At 45.0% G+C, this 26,598-nt stretch overlaps 1 protein-coding gene across 1 annotated transcript in view; it reads right to left on the bottom strand.

Annotated features, from left to right (window-relative positions):
* Positions 1-26,598, bottom strand: part of LOC149351441 (MAM and LDL-receptor class A domain-containing protein 1-like) — a 177,537-nt gene that overhangs the window by 120,228 nt on the left and 30,711 nt on the right. The window contains 16 exon segments of the mRNA XM_089580756.1: positions 2,659-2,740; positions 2,912-3,032; positions 3,787-3,925; positions 4,479-4,619; positions 5,590-5,619; positions 6,080-6,301; positions 6,813-6,962; positions 9,499-9,745; positions 12,626-12,888; positions 14,101-14,223; positions 15,339-15,441; positions 18,324-18,592; positions 19,450-19,593; positions 20,144-20,267; positions 23,125-23,241; positions 24,204-24,349. Of these exon segments, the coding sequence (XP_089436882.1) occupies positions 2,659-2,740; positions 2,912-3,032; positions 3,787-3,925; positions 4,479-4,619; positions 5,590-5,619; positions 6,080-6,301; positions 6,813-6,962; positions 9,499-9,745; positions 12,626-12,888; positions 14,101-14,223; positions 15,339-15,441; positions 18,324-18,592; positions 19,450-19,593; positions 20,144-20,267; positions 23,125-23,241; positions 24,204-24,349 (2,421 nt within the window).

Genomic DNA, 26,598 nt, shown 5'->3' with positions numbered 1-26,598 from the left:
TTAACACCTTAGAAGCCATTCAAAACCGAGCAGCCCGTATTATATCCTCAAATTACTATAGACACAACAGTATCACCAGGATTAAATCTGCACTTAACATTCAGCCACCAGAGCTCCGACGGAAAATCGCACGGCTCTGCCTCTTTCATAAATTATATTACAATTTTCCTGATCTTCGTGACACGTTATTACTAGCTCCCATCATAACATCGCGCCGCCTGTTTAACCTCCTCAGCATTCAACGTATACATGGATCGACCTTGGCATTTAATAAATCTATTCTTCCAACTGCAATAGAAAATTGGAATCTGCTACCCGACTACATTGTTAACGAGCGCGACGCTACTAAATTTCTACAGGCATTAATTAATCACTGTACTGAATAAAAGATAAGGCCCATTTGTCTCAAACTTCACCCAGTTACACTTATTCTTTTTCTTGTTGTTACCGCCTAATTCAGCCTTTCGCCATTCATTATTGACCAACGTTGTATTGTGATGTATCATTTTTCATTTTATTGTATTGCATTATGTTTTATTGTATTAACGTATTATTCTCAGTTGTATTTGTTTTGTCCCCCCCCCCCTTATGTAATGCCTAAACAGAGGCCTTTAAGGGTAAAATAAATTATGATAAATGATGATAATGTCCCTCAGCAGACCGCAATGAAGAATAGTTTTTAATTTGCTTCTTTTTGTCTCCTTGTTTCGAAGCTTAATTTCATTACTTTAGAAGCCTTCTGCGCAATGTTTTTTGCACTGAAAGGACGTGAAAAGAGAAGCCTTTCAGAGATCGCACTGGAGATATTTCTACCATATAGAGCCAAGAATAGTTTCATAATCGCCTGAAAGAACGACACAAGATACTTCTTTTACACTAGCGGCCTGACATCAGGGGCGCCGAAAGCGCGGCGACAACAGCCTGAGTAGAAATAGTTCGCATAACTGTCCCAAACACTTCTTCTAATCATTGACACTATAATTAAAAATGAAGCGCTTATTTTTTTGTGTGACTAGTTTTTCTGTGTGAATGAGGTGCTGGATACACAGCCCGTTAGTTTATAAACTCTGCATCAATGTCATTTTGATAAGCGTTCCACTGTCAAGCAGCAGTCATATTTGCATGCGGCCTCATAACCCACCAAGAAAGGGCAAAAAGCGCTTCCGTGCTTAAGTTCGCAACAGCCGCGCTGAGTTTTTAAAGTAGAGACCAATGTTTGGCGCACACGACCTTGAGTTAAAGTGGTGACTTACTTCCTGCGCATACCATCAGTTGCAAAAGTTTTTAGGCCAACGCGACTATGGCGCGTGTGGGGTCGGAAGTACTAAATATTGATGGTATGAAAGCCCGAAAGCACGAACTGATGGGTGAGTTGGTTATGCATGGTATGATTGAAACAGCGCAAGGCCGAAGGCCACAGAAGAGAGCAAACGAAAGAAGGAAACGCCGAAAGAAGACGAAAGAAGGAAGAACGGAGACGGAGACGAAAGAAGGAAATATGGATGAAACTGCTCGGTTAATTTCTTCACGCGACCACTTATTGAGTCACCATGAGGCTACGCACTCAAGAGTATTTAAGTTCTGGCTAGTGAGACAATCAATTTTCTTTTCGAGACCCTGTAGCGCAACAAGCTAAATGTGTAGAGAAAATAAACGAGTAGGCAGGACAGGTCTTTACCTACAACTTTTGAGTGAATTTCTTCTACAATGGATACTATTCTGGCTATGTGCGCGCTAATCACTGGCGCAACTGCCTGGGAACTTTCGCAACACATGTACTTATTAATGCACTTTGAAGCCATTCCGTTCAGTTTGAATAAGTTTTCGTCACCAAATCTTCTACTCAATGTTTGCCATATCGCAATATAACGCTATTAGTCGACCTGTAACACCTAACTGTTTGATTGTGTATTGACCAGACCAAAACAGCTCATTTTGATGGAAGTGCAGCGCAAGAAGGGGACGTGACACTTGAAGGCACACACGACGAAGCCATAATGAACCAATACCAACCTGCCTAACGTTCTGCTCCGCTTCGAAATAGCTAGGCTGTTGATATACTTTTAGAATCCCGTTTTATCTACATCTTTTAACTTTTATTCTCCTGCAGAGATGTGTTCACCTGAGGGATATCCTCTCATTCACAGGGAACACAGTTTCTCGTGAATGTTGTTTCAAAATTAGAGAGAAACTGGGAGAGCGCGGCCACCGCTCTTCGCGGAGTGCTGCTGCCTATAGCCTGGGAGAATCGGCGGCAGACGGGCATGCGCATTAAGCATGGACGGCTGCTCTTTCCGCCTTTGGGAGCCGATTCTCGCTGCCTCTCGCCAGCCGCGGTTCTCGAAGCGTGGCGGCCACACGCTCTCAGCTCCCTCCAAGTGTGGAACAGCCCGTAAATAGGAAACACATTTAAGTTGCACCAATCACCTAAGAAAATTTGTTCTGCATTTTACGCTAGACATATCCACAGCGTTGTCGAGAATGTGCTAGCTGGGCTGCCCAAATGTATCTCAGAATAAACAAGGTGCTCCCCTTCTCTTGCTTCTCAGCACATACATGGCGCAAGACCAATCAGTTCCACCCAGTAGCATTTACCATGTTCTGCCTAGGATAATGTTATCTTTAACTCTGCGCGACAACCACGATGAAGGAACTCACGTGTTGCTGAGCAAGGTCCTGGAGTAGCCGACAGGTCATCCACAGCCACCAGGCCATTTTGAATGCTAGCCTCTAAAATAATCTGAAGAAATGATGAGCACTGATTCATATCAAGTTTACGGAAGAGAATTTACACTCATTAAGAAAACACTTTCAGCAGCTTTAAAAATGAAAGGTTCCTATTTTATCACTACTAGCAATCTCTCGTTCAGTCATCTCCGCTTCAAAAACTTTGTAAGAGTCGTATGCTCACATTAGTGCCTTCCTGCGGTGCTGACTCTTCAAACTGTGTCTGGCCATGAGTCCATGCAGTTAACCGAGACACTGAGCTGTGCCAGGCGGCATCAGAAGCAGAGGACAGCGACACGCTGAGGCTGTAATTGAAATTAAATATTCACATTGCAGACCTAAAGTATTTCTTCTAGGTTCTCGCCAGTGAACGTCTTGAAGCAGATCTCAGCAAAATTAAGGACTGGGAACCAAGGAAGCGAATTTCTGATTTCTGGTTCGTGTTTCCAGAAATTAATATTCAAATATATGTGCCAAACGCTAAAAGAAAATTTAAAAGAGGCTGTACTCATTTCTGCCCCAGTGGATAGGTAACGCATGTTATCTCACATGCTAAAACTGCATCATTGGCTGAAGCTGAAGCCCTAGTGTATGATTCCTGTTTAATTAAAACTACCTCTTTTCATTTGCAGCGCATCAAGTTGTCAGCAGTGTAAATGATCCCTTACCCTTTGCCCTCCACAAAACGCAACCGCTGCAATGAACAGCAGCTGCGACTCAAGGCTCACCAACGGAGGGCCTGAGCCGCTAAGCATCAGCGGCTGGTATACATACTGTCAGGCGCGGAGTAATCGCCACTGACTGTTATTTGGCGCCTTAGCACAATCAGCTAATTTACAAGCCTACCTGCTTGCTAAGATAACATTCTAGGGGATGTGCCACGTCAAAGGTCTTTACCTAATGTGGGACTTTATCATTAAAAGTCACCATTAGCTCGTTCGAGCTTAATTTGTGAAGTGAGTGGGGTTTTTTTTGTGTAAATTCTTTTTCCTGAGCTGTCCACAAGGTGCGTGTTCACAGGAGAGTCACACAGAACGCTAAGTGAGCAAAGAAGCTTGCCTGCTGTTCGCGTCCGCCACGGAGAAGTACCAAAAGGAAAAGCACATCGATTTCAGCCACTCGGCAGACACTGCGGGGCTCTTGAGTCGCGCGGCTTCAGTGCCAGCGCTCTTCTTTTTTTCAGCGTATATGTATTTTCCTGTTGGAAAAAAAGAGCATGCTCTCACCACTTACTCAGGCATCGTGCTTTTAACACTTCGGGGTGATGCTTTCTCACTAACTGCAGACCACAAACACGCTCGGAGGAGGATACAGCTCACGAATCAACGAAATGAAGATCTACTGTCCGCTTCTCTTCCCTGCCTTTCGTTTTATTTTACACTGCTCGGCTCCCGTTTAGATATATGCTGTTTCTATCGCATAATTTTTATATTTTATCTTTTTTTTTCTAGAGCAATGCGCAGTGCACTTCGAATAATGACGTCAAATTTAAAAGAAAAGTTCGTATGACGGTTCTGTTCGCCATATCTGGTTTTTGTTGAAAGAAAACGCATTCAAGGCGACTGTGCGATAATCTTTTTTTAGCTAAGCGGTGCTACGACATTACCTTTGTAATGAAATATTGTTGGCCTAGATAGTAATCTGCATGCAAGAGAACCAACAAATGTAAGATTATAGGTCAGTTTAAATTCAATAAACGTCAAAGGCCATCAAAACCAAAGAGATTATTCAAAATTGGCGTGAGATCTCACCTTTATAGCTTCGTGTTGTGCTATCAAAACTAGGGAAGAGAGGTTGGCGATTTTGTGGATCGTTTAGCTTCCACTCCAGCTGGCTTCCCCCGCTACTCTCAGGCTTCCAGTTGCAAAAGGTTGCATTTTCGAAATTGCAGTCTGAGGAGAAGACGAAAGTGTCATTAAATTTGCATAAATTCAATTCACTTTCGGCAGACTCTATGCATTCTTTTTCTACTAAAAATTACATTTGACTGTTAGCCAAAGTTTTCATGTCAACGAACTCAGTTTCGAGCCGTTTAGTGACTGCCGCAGAGTTGAACAGCTAAATATCCTGGTGTAGACATTGCGGCAGAAATTGCATGAAGGTGCTATAGCATCAATCTCACAGAAATATAATACACGCCAAAATTGATTACTGCACGATCTAAATAATCTTACTGCGGCACCGCACTGGAAGATGCTCTCAAGATACCACACGCTTTGGTTTCACAACTTAAAAAGAGTTCTCAAAGAGGAAGTCAATTTCAGTAGACAACCGAGCTAGTAGCGTGATAATCAAAACTGCCTCTCACATTATGATAGGCAACAGCAATATGACAATTGCAATGGAAGTTTTCTCCGCAGATCAATATTATAAACACCTTCAAAAACCTTGACAATTACGCAATAATTGCTTTTTCTTATAGACCAGCACGCAAAGTAATCCTCTCGCAGCAGTGCTCAAGAAAAGTGTCAAAGCATCTGCACGCGCCCTTCGTCGTCTGCTATTTCAATACGACCTAATTTTTATACTGGCTTCATTTAGATATTTAGGCATTAATGGTGCGGCTAAAAGCAATGTGACGGCAACTGCCAAAGAACTGATTTAACTAATCGGTACCAGTCGCAGACGCTCCGTACCGAAGAGCCTGCGCGGTGCATCCTGCTCTTGCTTTGTACCATGAACAGTTTCAGCATAAAGTTTCAAATCGAGTGTCACGATCGAGAGTGCTCAGTAGTATAAGTGAAGATAAGATTACTGAATGCGCGAACATTTGTTGTCATGTGTCTTAAAGATCCCGTTTCGTGCTCTTGCGAACTGCAGTGGTGCCAATCGTTCAGTATTAAAAAAGGCACGTCGACTTACCTACTGTCTGCTCTGGCTTCTCTGGAACGACTGCATGAAGGCATGCAAATAAAAAATAATTCTCATCACAACGTCGTCCACTGGCACACTCAGTTTCTCTCAGTGCTGTTCCAATAAAAAAGGGCACGTAACAGGCGTCTAACGCTCCGTGATGCGCTCGCTAACCTTGTAGTATCTCTGAGACCGAATTTCAGAAAAGCTTATAGCACAGAAGCGATTAACTCAAAGAAAGAGCTTCAAAAGTATACCTTATAGAGGCTTTTGCATATATTAAATCGCATGTGTGATAAAGACCTATTCAAAATTTATACACATGAAAGGAAGCAGCAGAGGAACATAAACAGTGGTGTTGAGATGGCAACAGAAATACAGATGAAGTGAAACGACCTGCCAGATGAGAGGTCGAATCAAAATCAGGAAGTTAATGTAACAATAAATGGTTTAATTACAACTTCGCCACGCGATTACTAACTTCAAGTTTCATTCTTACTCGCTCTGGCGTGGCCCACACTGATGCTCGCAACTGCTGCGAAACCAAACTGGTTGCTGGAGCGGGTGATTACGACGTGTATTTGGGATTCTGTTGCAGCCTGTAGAGGTGCCTCGAAATCCTGCCAGTCGTCGCCATCTTGCAGAGATCCCAGTGTCACCCACGTGTTCTTGGCTTCCCCTGGTGTCCACTTGGACTGATACACCAGGAAGGACTTGGTGGCTAGAAAGTCAGGGTACATGCACGGATAATTTTACGCTACTAAGAGGGCAATGTCATAGTTATTTCGTTATCTTGTTGATGCCTTTACCCGGAATCATTCTGTCTTGATTAGCGCTGATTACAAAAAGAAACGTTTCACCCACATGTTACTGCTCTGTGAAATTACTTGTTAGGACACCTGCTTCGAGATTCACCCGCCTTTGCTGCTATGGTAGCATTATGACATGCTGTTCAGTGTTCTGCACTGCGTTACAAGCTCGGAACTGCTACGAAATTTCCTTCGCCAAGATCTTTGCGCTCTTCTCATCCACTGCAAAGCAGCGGCCGTTTCTGGTAGTACTGATAGCTGTGACCACAGCTTCAGCCTGCTTACTTCTTTGCGCTTTCGCTGCATTGCTCTTTTGTGTATTGCTATAATAGCTCTAATAAGGCAGAAAGTCGGGCGGTAATTCAATTTCGATGTCCTTCTTCCCCGATTTCAATTTATTTTTCTTTCCCGTGCACAACTTACCGTTGCCTTTTCTGAAGTAACGGAGGAGTAAGGTGTCGTTTTCACGCGCAGTGAAAACAGCACTGCTCAGCGTAGCATTCGAGCTCTTGGAGTTGCTCTGAAGAGGCACCGTCGTGTCAACGTAGGCGAACGTCTTGGAAGCTTGGAGCCCTGTTGAGGAAGAAATGCACACTCTTGTTATCGTTTAGAAATCCACTTACCCCAACGTTCCTACAAAGCCCTACCCTCCTCGCCTTGACAACAACGCGCTCAGAAAGAGACGAGGACGAAGACGAGAAAAAACATGCATGTTGTTGTTTTCTGTTGTTTGTTGTTGTTGTTGTCGTAGTTGTTGTTTACCTCAGTAAGCGCTTGTCTTTTTTCATCTTTGTCCTCGTCGTTCTCGGCGCGCGTTATTATCAAGAATGGACTATCAACAAGCCCAAACCGACACCGTATTAAATCTCCTCACCTCATCATGGAGTCCCCTCACTAACCTTCATTTTTCTCCCGTACGGCAGCAGCGACGGAAGAGTTTTGAGACTAAGCCAAGTTACAGTTTTACGGTGCTTAATGCTGTCAGGAGATCACCATACATACACTTTCCGCGGACAAATGTGCGTTCTGAACCAAGCTTGCTCCAGCCGCCGTGTTGGCTAAGTCGTTATGGCGCTCGGCTGCTGACCCGAAACACGCGGGTTCGATCTTGGCCGCCGAGGTCGAATTTCGATGGAGGCGAAATTTTAGTGGTCCGTGTACTGCGCGATGTCAGTGCACGTTAAAGAACCTCGGATGGTTTAAATTTCCAGAGCCCTTCACTACGGCGTCCCTCATAGCCTGAGTCGCTTCGGGACATCAAACCCCTATAAACCAAACCAAACCAAGCTTGCTCCAGATATGTATGCTTGCATGACACGACTTTTATTTCCTGCGCCACGTACACGAAAGAGAAACGTAAAGTGACGTCAATCGTACATTAAATGTCAAATCTCTTCGCCACCTGCTGCAGCCATTGGTGTCAGGCGGTAAAAGGAACGAACATTAGCATGGGTTGTGAGTGAATGCGGGAATAGCCTAGAAGACGACTCTCGCGCTGGTGTGAGCTCTCGGCGCACGCGCCTTTTCTCGGAGTGGCGTGACACAGCTCACTGCCACAACTCTCCAAGACCATTGTGTCGCAAGACGGTGCGGGCAGGGCACTTTTGTTCTTATTTATTTATTGCCCACATATGTGACAACTCTCCAGAGATCAGGGCAGATAGAGAACCATTATTTACACATGTAACGCTCCCATTACCTCTCCTTAATTTCTCTTACCCTCCCTCTCCTTCCTGGAGTGCTTGGTTTCACCCGGGCTCGACAGACGAACAACACACTTTAGCGTAGCAAGCATTCTTTTTTTCACTGGGCCTTTGTCCTGACTTTAAATAGTCTGGTTGGTTGGTTTATGGGGTTTAACGTCCCAAAGCGACTAAGGCTATGAGAGACGCCGTAGTGGAGGGCTCCGGAAATTTCGACCACCTGGGGTTCTTCAACGTGCACTGACATCGCACAGTACACGGGCCTCTAGAATTCCTCCTCCAAAGATATTCAACCGCCGCGGCCGGGATCGAACCCCCGCGTCTTTAGGGTCAGCAGCCGAACACCATAACCTTTTTGTCCTGCTCCGCCTTCTCCTCGCCACTACGCGCCGTGATAAGACGCTGGCACAACGACTGGTCAACGCTACTGGGATAATGTTGAAAAAACCGACTTGCCGTACACCCCGCACGTACGTGGGAGCGTGTTTTGGACACCACCGTGTGGGCTGCTTTGACTGAGAGCCACGCGTCGTTAGATGAGAATATTTCCCCATCTAAAGAGGCTTACGCGCTTGACACATGGTAAGACAGTTCACCCTTGAGAGGCCAGTCAGCTGCTCCATGGGAACTAACTGCGCATTGCTCCTTTTTCCAATGCTGTGTTTAGGTTTCTTTCTTTTTCAGAGATCGCTGTATGTTTTTTTTTTCTCTCGTCGCTCTGGTTTTCTTCTGCCTGATTAGCAGGTAAGTCACTGGGCTTATTTTCGTCGCGCAAAAAGTTTTTGTTGCCTAAGAGCCGGAAAAAGAACCTTCAATGTCTCCTTGTGTCATCCCTATAAAGTCGCCTATCCATCGGCCGTGCTACGAAGAATGCGAAAAGAGAGGAAAGAGAGTCTGCAATCGATGCCGAGCCACATTGTTAAACAAAGCTTGTTATGTAAACACAAGAGCGCTTTCCAGCAGTAAATATGACTAGGGCAGCCTAATTATGAACCACAGCACTTGCACATCCGGCTTCAATGCTCGTATGACAGTTCACTGCATGCACTGACGAGGCTAATCTCTTGCGCCTGCCTACGTTGTGGGCCCATGGCGCCAGCTGGTGAGCCCAGGCACCCAGGAGACCGAAACATAGTAAAAAAAAAAAACTTTGTGCAACGAAACGACAGACCCCAAGGCTATCCGAGGCTTGACGCGAGCTCCCCAGCGCCTCGGGTCGCGCAAGGGGCTTAGTCTGAGCAGCGCCCACGGACGGGTCAGTATCGTAAAACTCAGGTGACACCAGCAAGCTCCATCATCTTTTATGCTGGAGACTTTCCCTTCACGAATTCTAGGAGGGGCACACTCGAGAGACTGCACTCGACTCTTGGTGCGACTGAAACTTTGAGCCGAGATATGGTGCTCACCTTCGGACAGTCCGACCAAGGGAAGCGCAGGCACGGTGGGCTTTAGACTGGACTTTATGACCCGGCCGCTGCCGACAAACCAACGGAGCCTTGGGTCCGATCCGGCGACAGTGGCGTACCCGCAGAGGTCCCCTTCGAAGTTGCAGTTCGCCACGTGCGATCCTGGTCGCGTGCTAAGCCGTACGTCGTCCACAGCGAGCAAGGTCAGGTAGCTTGATGTGCCTCCAGCTGTGCCTTGAATGGCGACCTGGCCACGCATGGCAGTGCGTGAAATACAAAAAAAAAGCGTTTCGAAAAACGTGTCTGAACTTGACCCGCTTGTGCATGTGAAGTGTTTGCGTCCGCCAGCCAAATACGCACATGACCAAATCAGGAGGCCATACACTCTACGAAAAAAATCGGCCAAGGGTGGAGTAAAGACAACTTTAGACCTCAAAACGGCTCGTTAGTCCCTAAATTTGCAAACGACACTCTTCTTGCCACAAATGCGCGCCGTGCCCAAACTCACCAGACTAACTGCCGAGAAAGAGACTAACGGAGAAAAGGGGGGGGGGGGGAATCGCAGCATAGCAGCACGCGACAATCACGCGAGAAGACCCCGACTGCAATAGTACTCGATTTTTGAAGCGCAGTGCCTGGTCTAAGGCCAGTAAAAGCAGCGCCGCTGCCTGTGACGAAGCGGATACCCTTTTACGTGAGAAAAAGGCTTCGTGCAACCGAAACGGCTGGCAGCTGTGCAAGTGCAGAAACATATACTACGAGCTTCAATACGTGTCGAATGTGAGTTGTAAAGGTTAGGGTTGAGCAAGTACACGTAGTTTCATATCGTTGCCGTTTGTTTACGAGCTTATGTGATGCTGTGTAAGTATCGGCGACACTTAGCGAATTGGTGAGCGGCAAGCAGTCAATTCCCTGTCACCGCTGTCCGCCAGTAACAAAAAACGAAGTGAACCATCGCCTTATATATTTGTTTTCAACAGGCTGTAATGTGCTGCTGCCAACTGCAAGAAATACGACCACGTTATACGCAAAAAAAAAAGAAACGAAAAGAAAATAACTCTTGTGGTTGTGAAGTACCGGTCGTAATGTATACAGAGTTCAGCACTTCTTTTTTGCCCAAAACGCGATTTAGACCGTTGTACGTGCGCATTAAAGCTTACCGCAGATTGTTGCTAAAGCATATGACACCAGAATCACCATATTGCGCTTTAAATAACAATACGTTTGGTAACAATTTCAGCGGTAAAAAAATGTGCGTGTTTCCCATATAAGGCTTTTATTTTGTGCCTTTGACTGCCTGCTGTGATGGCATAGTCGTATCTGCGCTCGGCTCATAATCCAACGATTGTCGGTTCGCATCCTGGTGTTTTTTATGTATATTTTTTTCTGTTTCCTTTATCGCTGTTATGTGTGTCGAGTTCTATCGGAAACTATCCCGCTCGAAATTACGCTGGAAATCACGCGTCGTTCGCATTTTTTTCACTTAACATCTGCTCCCCGGGACTAACTGTTGCACCCCTTTGCAAGGGGACCAGCAGTTACACCCTTTGCAGTTAGACCCGAAAAGAACGAATGTCAGTGGCAGGCCAGTTAGTCCCCAGTAAGACTAACCACTCGGCCCCTGTTAGCCTCTTTTTCCCTAAGAGTGTATATGCACTCTAGTGACGTTTTTTCCGATCCTTATTTTAACTTATGCGTTTCACGGTGAATTAAGCACGCCATAGAAAACTTGGAAGACAACAATATACAGCTGATGTCACCATTAGATAGGTGTGTTATGTTGAGCACATGGGTTTAGAAGGAATTATTTCCTGCATAGATTATTGCCTTCGGCCCATGGAATTGTTGCAAAATTCGACGCTCGTAAGGTGTAGATTGTTTTGCTTTGGTATTTTCTTTTTGCTTGCTAGCTCTTATTCTCAAGCTTTACGCGCTTGCCTGCGTGCAGATTCCGTGGTTAACGTGGCTGACTGAGTAAACTCGAAGACCGCGTGAAAGGCTCCGTGAAACGATTCGCTAGTGTATACAACAACGTGTGACACGAAATGTCGAGGGAGGACCAAGTACGGAGTTTAAAGAAAGCAGATGCGAACATTCTGCTAAACTACCTGCCGTAAATCTGTTCATGTTTATCTTCTGTTAAGTGGGCGCGATGAATCCCCTTATATGTGCAGTAAAACAGCCCCATAAATAAAGCTTGCACCGCAATACTGCACTGAATCTTTTTTCACTTCTTTCTCCGAAACCATTATCTTCTCAAAATGAACGATGCCTCGGCTTTTATTGAAGGCCATTTCATTTCGATTATTAGCTACGTAGCGCGCAATGTTAGTCACATTAATTAGTCAGCTTTTTTTTCGAGTGCCACAATTGCTGGGATTGAAGCAAATATTGCACTACCTCTTGTCGTTTTGCACTCAGAACTGCACTTAGAAAACAGATCAATTTCGATACCACTGTAATTCCGTGAGTTTATTTTTACATCATCTGAAAGGAATGTAGTATCCTTCTAAACGTTCGTATTCATACATGAATGTGCGCATTAAAAGATGAATTCGTAACGCTGTATTTACCCATTTTTACTCGAACCATTTTATGAGAGCGAGCCCACAACCTCCGAAGTCAGTAATAAAAAAGCGTGCCTCACACCCCAGCTATTGCTTTGGCACTCAAAATTAGTTGTTTTTTTTTTCAGAAAAAAGAAAGCTATGCAGAACAGCGGCTTTTCAAGACTAACTCGCAGCTTATATTGTGACTTGAATTTTCTGCAGAGCACGCTACGAGTGCCCTCGTGCACATCTCGTGTATATTACGTAGCGGCCTGGTTCCGATACGGCCGCGCCGAGTACGCGTGCATCAAAAAAAAAAAAACAACACGGCGCAAACAGTCAGTTCGATACCACACACAAACAATCCTCCACATACGCACTGAATAATCTATAATGTTAGCGCACACCCCTTTACTCAGAACTCAAGTCTCAGTAACTTATAGAAGAATAGGCATAATTAAAAAAATTCAAATGGCGCGAATTTAGGATTAAGCCCTGTTACCACACATTTCACTGCACTATCGACTGCAGTTAAATAAGGCAGTTAAAGGCAACCCAGCTTCCCACACAATGCACACCTTGAAGTCTTCTCTCAGCGCCGGAATTTCCACGCGGGCAAGGTTCCACGTCAACCGTGGCGCCGTGCTCGGGAACCGCCAGATGACGGCTATACTTGCACCCGACGGAGTCTGAAGTTCCACCCACAAGTTGGCTGACCGCGATCGGTCACTTATGTACCAGAACTCCAGTAAGCGAGGTTGATGGCGCGCCGACCACACAGGGCTGGCGAGGGATCCTTTAACGCCCATGCTGTTCGTTGAATCTAATACCAGGCAGTAACCTGCGCAAGAGACAATCAAATGCCAAACAAACGTTCAATATCGCTTGCTCATCTTCAAGCGGGCGTTTTAAATGCTTATTACTGTTTCTTTTTAATTTCAAACTGGAAAATCTTGACTTACCGTTAACACGTTTTGGCGGGCTAGTTGGTTAAGCATCTTGAATAAACAGCACGAACGAAGACGAGCACAAAAGACAAGGAAACGGACGACACAGCGCTGACTAACAACTGAGGGTTTATTGCTGAGATTATTAGCCCCCAGGAGTGACAGCTCTTTTTGCAGTAGTGTTAGCGAAGGAGTGCTTATACATGCATTTCCCTTCTTGAATATGTTGTAGGCCTCGATAATTTCCCTCGCAGTTTTTTTCCCGATTTTTGGCAATGACCTTGGTTTCGTGATAAGGGGGTTGTTTATAACATCTATCTGCCCTGTGGAGGGCAGTACGTTGGACAGACGGGACGATGTATCAATAAAAGGCTGAGCGAACGCAGCTATAAAGTCTCAAAAGTAGTTTCCGGTCACCTCGGCATTCATTGCCGGGATTGTGAATGGGCAAAGACAGAGAAAAAACAGTGCGTACCGCTATACGCCGCCGCGGTGGCTCAGTTGTTATGGTGCTCGGCTGCTGACCAAAAAGACGCGGGTTCGATCCCGGCCGCGGCGGCTGGAATTTCTTTGGAGGAGAAATTCTAGAGACCCGTGTACTGTGCGATGTCAGTGCACGTTAAAGAACCCCAGGTGGTCGAAATCTCCGGAGCCCTCCACTACGGCGTCTCTCATAGCCTTAGTTGCTTTGGGACGTTAAACCCCATAAACAAACAAACAAACAAGTGCGTACCGCTATATCATGAAACCAAGGTCATTGCCAAAAATCGGGAAAAAACTGCGAGGGAAATTATCGAGGCCTACAACATATTCAAGAAGGAAAATGCATGTATAAGCACTCCTTCGCTAACACTACTGCAAAAAGAGCTGTCACTCCTGGGGGCTGGTAATCTCCGCTGATTTCTAGCGCGCTTCTGTTGCTGATGTCACATTTATGTTTTGTTTTTAGTTTTTTTTGCACCTTGTAAACCTTTCCCTCTCTGCCGACATCTATGTATTTATACTTGTGTGATCAGCAATAAACCCTCAGTTGTCAGCGCTGTGTCGTCTGTTTCCTTGTCTTTTGTGCTCGTCTTCGTTCGCGCTGTTTATTCAAGTTGACTTACCGAGAAACGGCGGTCCGGAACGGGTACTCGCATCAGACAAACGCTTGTCGGAGGTCACACGCACGCGTTTCCATGCGCCCCGTGCGCCCCAGTGGCACGTGCCAGACTCGAAGTCGCACAAGCCTGCGCCAGGAAAGCCATAATTTTCGTAACTGGACGCAGAAAGAGCTTCACAGCAGCAGTGGCGCTAAGCGATGGAAATAAAAAGTGGAGCGAATTCTATTTTCTATCGCTCTGGCCTTTAGCTTGAAAAGCACATGTGCGGGACGCAGAGTGGGCTGTGCGTCGTAATTTTCAGCGCCCGTTCCCGGCTCTGCTTCAGTCGTGACATGCATCTTCGTAAAAGCTATAGCTGCTTGCCATTGAGGCGCCAGATCAACACAGTTGTTAGCATGTGCAAACTGTCCTTGAATGGTTGGTGTGTCAGCTATCTATCGTAGGTTATTGTGAATCCTACGGGTGTCGGCCTATCGCTGGATGATGTTACAAATGCGTATCACTTGTTTCATTCGCCTTTTTATTATATGAGACTCAGCAAAATAGCTAGCATCGTTGGGGAGTGTCTCGCTATGGACAAAGCAAATCAGCCGAAGCCGACACCCTTGAAAGTGGGTACTCGCAGACGTCGGGCCGAGTTCGATCATCCGGTCGACATTGCCAACCGTTCGAGGGATTTAGCAATCGACAGGGAACGTAAACACACTAAATGGGCAGCCGAAGCCGTTGAAGAGCGGGAGCTTCGAAAACAAAGGAAAGGCGCATAACTGGCCCCCTGGAAAGTGGGCACCTCAGTCGCGCTTTGGCTACGTGGCGGTAGTGACAGATGTGCGCTGCATGCGTTGGCATTGACAACATTGTGGCAGAAACGCGGCACTGCAGCCATAGGCCGTTGGCGTTCATTGTATTCATTGGCATGGCGTTGACAACGTTCTAGATTCCGATGTCTTTGAAGAAAGGAAGGGCGCATAACTGGCTCCCTGGGTCAGTGGACGCCTCAATCGCGCTTTGAGGTACGGTGCGGTGGTGAGAGAGAGTGATGTAGTCTGCATGCGTTAGCGCTGACAACAATGTGGCAGACACGCGGCACTGCAGCAATAGGTCGCAGCGTGAATTCGCACTGGTTATGCAAGCGTGACTTTCACTTGCATAAACAGGGTTAGCTGAGCTAAGCCGCAGCCATTTTTTTCCCGAACAGATTCTTCTCCAGCCTTAATGGTATGCACAAGAAACTACCGAACCTTTGTCAGCGTCAATGCTGCTGCACGGCCCAGGAGTAGCGTGAATGTCGCCCAAAGCCACGCCTCCAGACTGGCAGAGGTTGTTGTTGAAAATGAACACCAACTGTTTGTAAGCAGAAAAAAAAAACATGAGGGTATGTCACACCTCAAGTGAGTTGTACAAGTTTTCCACATTTAAGTATCACGCACGCACTGTATACACACTGTCATTACCAGCAAGAATTAGGGGAGGAGAATGTTTCCTATAGGCTATACCCTGTATCTTGAAAATGGGGGATCGTCGTGGAACTGCCGTAAACAAATTAGGGTCCGGATCATCAGATCTGCTCGCATTCACGAACGTTCCTAGGCTGCCTCGGGCTGCGGTCTGAACAGTCGTGATAGACCACCGTACGATAGACAAGACGCAGAACAAAGGCGGACTGTTCAAGCAAGCCCGCCGTCTTGAGAAATTTCCCCATGCCCCTGATTCACTGACGCCGGTTGCAACCTCCACAGCATAGTGCTTCCACATTTCGGTTAGGCGTACTGTAGCCCTCAAGTTAAAAAAGAAGAAAATGTTGCGGTCAGTGACATTGAACAATAAATAATCTGATAGGGCTGCTGCTGAGGTTAATTTTGATTTGATTGCAGATGCTAAATTTCAATCGCACAATCATATCCTAGCCAGGTGTAGTCAGATGTGCTGATAACTTCAACATAACGATAAGTCCGTGAATCCTGTACCTCACAGGATATCTTCCCATCTCATTCTCATTCTTCAGAAATTCATAAGGCACGTGAAGGCCATGGAAACGTCTTGCACACTGACGGCATAGTGTCTTCTCATCTACTTTTCGAAAACTCATCTTTCCTTTCTTTCTCGTAAAATACTGCTGGCCTTGAATTAAGAGCGTGAACGGGAAGCGGAGTGCTTTCGTACAAAAAAAATCTGTACAGGGTAGGGCCCGTCAAAACACAATACGTTCAACAAACGAGCGATAAATGCCTTGTTCGGAAAGAAATTGCATGCGAACGAAAAATAAAAATTATAGCGTGGCAGTTGCGGAATAAGGCGGCCCATGACTATGCAACAATAACAAAGAGGCTTAGTTGAGGGACGTATTCAATATCTCATTTAAAATGGCTCATTAAAAAACACTCATCGCCCACTTTCAGGGCTATTGTGCACCGACTGCCGGTGACGCATTACGCAGTATTAGTTGGTAGCCGGTTTCGCTCGCGGAAAATCCCTGGAAAAGGAGTTTTTGGGTAATTCACTGCATCTCGAGTAATCTTTAGTTTTAATGATGCGTGGATCGCCTGCGAACTGGCTTTTGCTATAAGCGCTATAAGAAATCGGAAGCGGGCAAAATGGGTGAGGGAACAAATGTGGCTTAATGACATCCTAGTCGAAATCAAGAGGAACAAATGGGCTTGGGCAGGGCATGTAATGCGAAGGCAAGATAACCGCTCGTCCTTAAGGGTAACGGAGTGGATTGCAAGAGAAGGCAAGCGTAGCACGGGGCGGCAGCAAGTTAGGTTGGCGGATGAGATTAAGAAGTTTGCGAGTATGGAGGCCGGAGCTGGCAAAGGACAGGGTTAATTGCGGAGAAATGGGTGGGAGAGGGCTGCGTGCGTGCGTGCGTGCGTGCGTGCGTGTGCGTGTGTGTGTGTGTGTGTGTGTGCGCGCGCGTGCGTGCGTGTGTGTGTGTGTGTGTGCGTGCGCGTGCGTGTGCGTGTGCGTGTGCGTGTGCGTGTGTGTGTGTGTGTGTGTGTGTGTGTGTGTGTGTGTGTGTGTGTGTGTGTGTGTGTGTGTGTGTGTGTGTGTGTGTGTGTGTGTGTGTGTGTGTGTGTGTGTGTGTGTGTGTGTGTGTGTGTGTGTGTGTGTGTGTGTGTGTATCAGGGTGTCCCAGCTAAATGTAACCAAGCTTTTAAAAAACACGGGGTGTCCTAGCCGTCTGAAACAAAATGAGGGTTGTTTAGAGTCGCGTGACCTAGTCTGCAGTATTTTTTTCGTTCTTCAAGGTTGACTAATTAGTCAAGCTTAATTAACTAACTTTTTAATTTTTGACTTGAGGAACAAAGTGTTAATGGAAAAGTTGTAGATCGCTTTGAGAAACAGCTTACTGAGACATTTGCAGCAAAGTAATATTTACGTAAAGTAGTTCTTTTACCGGCCTTTAACCATAACCCGCACAATAAGACAAAGCTTCCACATGACAACTGTGCCACTTCAACGACCCAAGACGCGCCTTAAAGAATAAAATCCGTTTTTTCTGAAGTCCTTTCCTCGGTTGAGACTTTGGGTGCACATTGGGGCAGAGAAGTGAGCGAGCAGCTTGTCACGTGACAACTTTCTTTTAAGGCCAATAAATGAATCTACGTAAATCGTTACTTGACGGAAACAGCACTACTAGCGGTTTTTCGAGGTGATCTAAAACTTTTACATGGACACTTTCTTCCTGAAGTCAATAATTAAAAAGTTAGCTAATTAAACTTTACTAATTAATTAACTTTAAAGAGCGAAAAAAATACTCAAGACTAGGCTACGCGACTATGAACAACCCTTAGTTGGTTTCACTGGACTAGGACACTTCTCCTTTTTTAAAAGTTTGGTTACATTTAGCTGGGACACCCGGTATATATATATATATATATATATATATATATATATATATATATAGATCACACACGCGCACGCACACACACACACTATAAGTCTACCGAGTTTAGACTGACCTTGCGTAGTTTCACATATTCAGTCTTTCCAGGCGGAAACGAACAATTTAGTTGGTCCGACGGCCGCCGTGAGATCCCTAGTAAAGTTCAATTCTCGCACCAATTTATAACTGTCTCTATGTCGCTGCTCAGTGGTGAGGTAAGCTAATTTTTTCTTTATAAATATGCACACACTTATATCGATCCTAAATTCTGTCACACCTGCCATAGCACTGTTCTTTTTTTGCTATTATAGGTATGTTGTCATGATATACGGATGCTTACCTTCGAATCTTGGGGAGTGTTGAATGACACAGTGCGCGCAACTCTGTACCAACGGTCCGCGGTAGTCCTGCCAGCGCTCAGGAAGAGCACGTTGTCCTTCGCCCCGTTCACCTGGCTAAGTTTCACCTGCCATCCGGTCCCCGAAAACGCGTGCACGCTGAAGCGTAGGCAAACGAGATCCTTCGTAGCACGGATCGGCTGAGTGTGCAGAAAAGCTGTCGTCTTCTGGGGTGAACTTCGGCTGTCACAGCCCGTGTACACAAATGAGCCTGCATTGTCATCAATAAACGGCAGTAAATAACTCAGTTGCATCTAGTTTATCAAGCATGTTGAAGATCATTATGCTCTGAACGGTCACAATGAGGAGTAACGCTCACGCACAGAGACGATATTTGGAGGTTGCCCTCTGTATAGTGAGACACACGACAAGCATGTCACTGCATATGGCGAAAGATCCATAAATTAGCCGTCGTCTTTTGTGGCGCATGATACCGAACGCTCCGTCACTGCGTTCATAACCGTCAAAATGGCAGGCGAGGTTCGCTTTACACCCAACGTCGCTGCGCGCAGACTTGCTGCCACGCAGTACTGCTGATTCTAACTCAAATAAAGCTAGCGTTAATAATGCAGGTTAACGCTCTTGACGCTTGTTGTCCGTGTTACTATAGATGGGCTCTCTTAAATGACCTGTGCAAGTCTGAAAACTGTCTTCCTTCTGCACGAGCTTTGTCTACTCTTGCTTCCAGTATATTTCCTTGCTTTTTTTTTATCTTCCTCGTTTCTTTTTTCAGCCAAATGAGTCGGGCGCGGTTCTTTCGTTTCCCTTTTTGCGCGTGTGTGTTCAAATTTATTATTATTCTTCAACTGAGCGATGTTTACCTTCTTTAGTTAATATTTCCGCATACAACCCATGCTTTGTACAATATTGTAAAATATGACCTTCTCTCGGTGGCTCCTATAACTAAACCTGCTCGCTGAAGTACGAAAAACAGCCAAAATGCGGCGACACCAGGCTTCACTCGTTGGCTCCTGGCCGATGCTCAACGCGCTATTTCTCTCGCTGCCTGCGGGCTTCATTATTATAGCGCCAAGCCAGTAGCGAGCAAGCGAGCCACGTAAGCCTCACCTCGGTGGCCCTCTGGGCCAGATGCTGGCGCAAGAGAGTACTGGGGAGATGTCGACCTGGAGTTCTTCAAGACGTCGAAGGAAGAGGCGGTCCACCACGGGCACAAACGAGGCCCACTCCAAGAGCAGTCCAGAAGTACGTAGGCTGACCGATGCGAAAACAAAAAAAAAAGCGTGCGGAAGTCTTTCACAATGCCCTCTGCGATCATTTAGTGCACAAAAAAAAATAAACAGAACGATCTCCAAATGCACACGTACTCCGAAAAGCTGAGCCCGCTTTCTGATATGCGCGTACTTCAGCTTGACTGAACTGATTTGACATCTTAAAAATAGCGCCCTTTTTCTTTTTTTTTTCTGGCTTGACTAGTGAAGCAATCTTCACTGGCACAGAGAGGATTACAAGAGAAAACAAGTGTAGCAGGGGGCAGCAGAAAGTTAGGTGGGCGGATGCGATTAAGAAATTTGCGAGGATACGGTGGTCGCAGCTGGCAAAGGACAGAGTTATTGGATTTACATGGGAGAAGCCTTTTGCCCTGCTGTGGGTGTAGTCAGGCTGACGACGATTATGACAGCGTCGCAAAGGAGCGTTTTCAGATAGGCTGTCAACGTTCCCGGGTTGCTCAAAAGGGAGAAAAAGAGGGGTCACTTACGAATACGAAAAAGCAACGCGTCACAAACAGAAAGTAGGAGCACACCTTCATTTCCGGTTGCTGCACCCTGGGGAAGTGATCGGCAGTTGCTGTTGACGTCAATGCTGATGTCGTCTACGGCGATATAGCTGTTTTTGTTGTTGGGCACCACTTTTCCATCAAGCATAACCTGGAAATCGTGTATAAATACAGTCGCCCATTCTTCACAGGCTTCAAAAGCTCAATCCCCTGAATCCTTGTGCTAGGCTGTTTTAATTAAATTAATAATGCCCGCGAAGTGCGGATACGCTCGCCTTCGCATGCTGGAGTGGATGTGCACGAAAAACCATAGTATGTCTATGAAAGAACAGATAAGTCTATAATGATATAATGAAATTGTCGGCAGCGTTTGTCACTGGCGTCTCGGCAGCACTGAACTGCTGATGAAAGCCATGCCCTACAAAAATAAATGAAGAACTTGTAGCAATCGGCTTTTAGCTTGTCGTTTAGCTTGTCATGACGTTTCACCGTTGGCGACGAAGACGTAGCCAGCGATGGCCCAGTCAGGGATGAATGGCTCACAGATTTACGCCAGAGAGTGGTCCTCACCCTAAAGAATGCACCTTTCTGGGGCATGTTCGGAAGGCAGGGCAAAGGCATTTAAAGAATGAAATTTTCATAGGTTTCTTGCACCGTTTCCCCGCATAAAACTTATGACGTCATTTCCTCTTGAACCTCGAAATCAAATTTTAGCTGCATTCAGGACTTAAGACCTATTTAAAAAAAAAACTTATGACTGCAGTTTTTCTTGAACTTCAGGCCGCCGCTTTCTCGCACAGTGGCATAATTACCCCTAAGTATTCGATCAGTCATATCCCCTACGACACGTTTTAAGTCAGAAGAAAAAATTTGAAAAAGCGAGCATAGCACAAAAATAAAGAGAGGCAATAAATAGTCTCTCTTAAATTATCAAAAAATAATCGAACAGGCTATCATATTCATATAATATTTATAGTGCACAGAATGTATTCATTGTAAAAAGGAATAATTGCAATTTCGTTAACAAAAGTTTGCACAAAACAAGACGCAATTGGTAACTCGAAAATCGTGGGGCAGCTAAATGTCTTTCTTTAACACTTAAACCCTATATATAGTCATAATCTATGCGCGCTGAAAAAAAACTTGATATTTTTTAATGTAGATTATTAAAAAAACTAATGAAACAAAATGGAAACGAATATTTCAGTTGGGTGCGCAAATCTCTGAAATTTTTTACACGATGCAAGTGTGCATATCAGTGCAACTAATGATATCAGGCAGAATGAATGCAGAAAAATTCAGTAACCAAGTCACGAACAGATACTATTGGCTGGTCCAATCTTTTAAAGGAAACCCCGAAGATGCAGTAGATTTTAAATAAGGCAGATATTACTCATTAGCATCCACCCAAGCGCGGACCTTCGGCTTGAAAGGAGAGATGTGCAGCTGTCTCAGAAACTTCCCGTTTGAAGAAAACTTCGCTGACCGGGACCAGGACAAATTTTCTTCAACTACGAAGGTACTGTGGAAACTTTACAGCTTTTCTTTGTAGTGACATGTCTGCGCTTGGGTGGATTCCGGCCCTTTTTCCCTGCAGCCGCTTGAAAACTTTGTCGGTTTTGGAAAAGGTAAGACATTTCTGTCCATAAAATTTCTTGAAACGTAGAAAAAGTACCCTTTTCGCCAAACGGTAGTCATCAAATTCCCTGAAAAAGAAAATAATTCCCGAATGGGACATCGCTGTGCTAAGCAGCGAAACGCCTCAGCCATGAGCAACCAGCACAGCGAGCGTTAAGCGAAAAGTCATGGTTATGCTAACCGCCGCATTGTGAATAAAGAACATCGGTCGTTCAACAGCGACAGTTTCTTGAGTGGGAACGTAGTTTACTCCACTTATGTATTTTTCCTGTCTGCGCGCGTATTTATGATAGCTGCTTCGCGAATAGCTTGTCTTTCGTGCAGCACTCACCCTTAATTACGTACAGCAGCTGAAGTAACCAGCTATATCTTTTGTTATTACAGGTAATAAACGGTTCAACACAACGCAACAACACATTTCGATCCCATTGCAAGCTACCTGCGGGCTCAAGAAGAGTAGCGTCCACAGAGTCAAGCAAGTGCCTTGCAGTAAAACTCACGCAGTTGCGCATGCTTTCTCCCTTTTTTTTTTTTTTTTTTTGCATAGTACCGCGAAGCACTTTCTTGCTTGTATTTTTTTCAAAGACACTTTATCGCCTCCTGTGCATCGTATTGTTTCCCTTTGGCCACAAAAGGCGAGTTATAGCGTGCTCTTGCATTTGTGAAGGTCCGTGATGACGCATGCGCCTTCTACAACGATTAATAATATTCGCATAGAAGCACCGGGGTTGTCCAAAAAGTTTCTTATGATGTTGAAATAAGGGCGTAAGCGAAAGCCACTTTGATTAAAACGACTGCCAAGTGCGTACCGCTGTCCCCACCCCCGGGGTTCCTTTCTTACGCGGGTACAAGGTAGCCCAATAGACATAATAGATTTTTTTTATGTCTGTTAGCTTTCTCTTTTGTTTCTATATATCGCTCTTTCTATCTTTCTGTCTTCCTGTGTTCGTCCTTCGCGCCATTCAAATTTATTATGAACCAACCAGCCCAACAGCAAGTACTTCTGCAATAGACATCTCAAGACTCTCATCACCTCTGTACCACATTGTCTTGTAGCGCATTTTTCCACCTTAAGATACTTCACCACCTAGCCCCTGATTGAACAGACAGTTTGTTTCTGCTGTTTTTTTTTTCTGCATGGGGTTCCTGCCAACTCGCCTATCACTAAGACCACGTGACAACTGCGATGACATCTCCTGCGCTCTTTTTCTGTTGCCGATCTTACCCTAGAATTATTTATTGACGCTAATGCCCACTTCAGAAAGAAAGAAAAAATCAACAAAAACTCTTCAGCAAAGGGCACTGATGTGAAATGGGGGGATGAGCTTTCAAGAAGAAGGAAATTGAAGAAACAGGACCTCAATACGCACCCTAGCTCCCCGGGGTACCTTGACTTGTCCTCTGCGCCATCCAGTGAAGTTGCTGGGACGGGCAGCCCATACAGCATCCCTTTTAAAACCGTTGTAGCCTTGCTGCTCCGTGTGAACCTGTTTTGTGACGCGAAGAAAAATTCAGAAAAAGCAAAGAACAAAAAATTTGGAAACTAGCCTAGTAATGCATAATATCTTGTATTCATGTCTGATTTGTTCTAACACTTCAATCACAACATTCGACTTTCCCATAAAAGATATGTCTGGCTGTCTATAACTCTAGACATGGTACATGAGAGTTTTCCATACTGCTCATAGTTCGACTTTGGATCTCAAGGCCATCATATAGTACACATCAATAACACTTGCTCGTTTTGAGAAGTTGCCCAACAGACATAGTAAATCCCAAGTCGCGGGAAAGGTTCTGCTTTCAGGCTGAAGCTGAATATTTGATCTTTTCGTCCAATGGTGATGAATGCTTTATCGCGAGCACGCTACATTACCGCCTTCCTTTGATTTATCTCAGTGTTGTGCAACTCATAGTATTATCAGTAAAGCTTGTCGGACTAGTAGATTCATTCTGATGATTCTTAGCCACTTCGCGAAAGGGACGAGAACGAAGTAGGGAGCTATGCGTTTTTGTTCCTTACTGCGTCATCGTCCCTTTCGCGCAGTAATTAAGCATAGTATTTATCATCATCATCATCCATATGTGCGCTCATTCTCAGGTTTTCATCAAATCTGCGATCCCATACCCCTGCTAAGTTTTATAATTTATTACGTTTTACTGATGCTTGTCTCTTAACCTCTAAACAGTCGTATTCATTTAATTTTGATCGTTGTTTATGTCGTCATTGTTATTACTGCGCGAGCGCTAAAACCGACAGGTTGTCCGTGGACATTTCAGAATTGATTGGTTGACCACCCGACCGACCGACCGACCGATTGATTGATTGACTAATTGATTGATTGATTGATTGATTGATTGATTGATTGATTGATTGATTGATTGATTGATTGATTGATTGATTGATTGATTGATTGATTGATTGATTGATTGATTGACTGATTATACTTACGCTCAGCTGCGCCCCAGCGACATTGTGCACTATAAACCAGAAATCCATGCACTGAACTCCAGGAACCGCCAGGTTGACATACTCGCTCACCAGCGTAGCACTCTGGGCCGAGTAAAAGTGAGCGCCGCTCACGAACACGTAGGATCCTTGTTTGTGCGTGGAGAGAAAGGAAAAAAAGCGCTTAGACAACTTGGCTTCTTGAAGGCGGGACGCTCGCGAAGAACGACCGAACTAAACACAACCCCAGCCGACTTCGGTCAGCGTAAGGCAGTGAACATTTTTAGAAGGCTAAAACTATGCCTGGCTCGACAATAATCTTGATATTGTTCCCTCAGCTTCGAGCGAAACCACAACGGATAACACAAGCGCTACGCGATTTTATGTTGTCCTCTTTTGACGTTGCTCTCGAAGTAGCAAGAAAATAGCAAAGCTTTGAAGCGAGGACGACGAAGAGGCACGTTTATGAGCTTTGTGTACCTTGAAACTGCTCAAGCCAGAGTGAAGTGGAGGCAAGCTATGCGTTGATCAATATTATCCGGTACACCTAGAGAGGCTGTTCTCGGAACCACTGAAAAGGCAACGGTTGCATGGTATATAGCTCCCTACCAGCACGCTTCGGAACGAACAAATTGTCGCCTTACCATGGCTTCTGATTTTCAGCATTGCTAAGTACGAGCCTCAGGTGAAGCCATATGTAAAGGCAAGCCCACTGACTCTAGCAACGCACCTCGAGCCCAGCCCGAGCTTTGTCAGGTTTTGCTATTTCTCTAGGCAAGTTTGCTTTTGATAACGCATGTACTTCTATTTATTTTATATATTATTTCATATACTCCATGTGTTCACCCTAGCCCATGTATAACAGTGGTTACTACATATACACAAAAATGGCCACTCAACAAGGCCCAAACTGCGATAAGACTTTTGAGCAAGGCGGATAAAAAGGTCGAGCAAAAGGGCACGAAGCAACAAAATGATTCTATTCAGAATAACTACTCTCTGTATACTGAAGAAATAAAACCTCCCGATGTGCAGTTTACCATTTCACTTGGTAAGTTGTTCCAGTGTGAAATAGAAGATGGAATCAATGTGTACTTATGAATATTATTGTGTCTCGTGAATCGTCGTATACGAGTGGCTTGTTAGTAATGGATGTTTGAAGAGATTGTGGTGGTAGAGCGACCGGGATATCTTATAAAGTCCGAGACGAAGGATTTATATGTGAATTCCAGTATGGACAAAATCCTGCAACGTCGAAGTGCTTGAAAGGTTGACCTTTCGCGATGGTCGCCAAGACTAAGATCGAGAACAGCCAGGAAATATAGTGCGCTTTTATATTCTGAATTGCTTCTAGATTATTACGTAGTTTTTATATGGACCAAATATTATGCCAACGTGCTCCAAAACTTGACTTTGTAGGGATTTAAGTGTTTCCATTTATCTTCCAGGGACAGATGGTCAGATTATAGCTTTCTACTGAGAAAGAACCGTTTGGCTTTGCGGCAGGTGGTGTCAATAGGTGGGTGGCTGCTAGCACATGTTACTTGTGGGCGCAAAGCCCAAATACTAGACTAGGTAGAAGTTGTTATTATCCAGATTATCTAACGTGTAGGCATAGGGAAATGTTCCTGTTTTGTTAGTGATATTGGCGTTTGTAAATTTAGTCATGTTATTCTAATTTGTCATTTATTCCGCCATTCACGAACTGATGGCAGTGATTGGTCAGGCTTGACCTGGCACTCTAGGATAACTATGCTGAAGTACAAGACCTATCATCATCATCAGCTGCAGCAGCAACCTAACTACGCCCACTGCAACACATAAGGCCTCTTCCATATCTCTCCAATTAGCCCTGTCCAGGGCCAGTCACCATGTGCAAAACAATCACAATCATCACAAACAAGGCACAATCATCTGCAAAAAGATTAGAGTCAGTTATTCAATGCGAGAATGTATGGCATTAATACAAACGAGGAATAAGAGGGGTGCAAGTACAGAACCCTGGCATACTATAGAAATAATATCCAAGTCACCCGACACATGAACCGTCGAAGGCAATAAACTTCTGCAGTTTCTTATGTAAGGTGAGATCGAAGAAACACTATTTTTCGATTCAAATTTGTTTAAGCTCACCTAGTAACTCAACATAGAAAATGACGTCAGAAGCCTCTGAATACATAGAATACCTAGCAAAATTGCATATTCTTGGTCTCCTGTGATTACCTCATTGGTAATATTATATCTCCATCTATTGGGTCATTGTCCGTAATCTTTATCTAAATCCGTGCTGCTGACTGTAGGAAAAGTTATCATTTTCAAAATGAATTATTATGACTTAAAAAATACTGCGCTAAGGTAGCTCACAACATGTACAAGCACTCTCAAAAGTTCACGGGAG

Source organism: Amblyomma mixtum, chromosome 3 (genome assembly GCF_055824585.1).
Source record: "Amblyomma mixtum isolate Tamu chromosome 3, ASM5582458v1, whole genome shotgun sequence".
NCBI classification, from domain to species: Eukaryota; Metazoa; Arthropoda; class Arachnida; order Ixodida; family Ixodidae; genus Amblyomma; species Amblyomma mixtum.
Note: the sequence above shows the minus strand (reverse complement) of the source record. Positions and strands in the feature narration are given on the sequence as shown.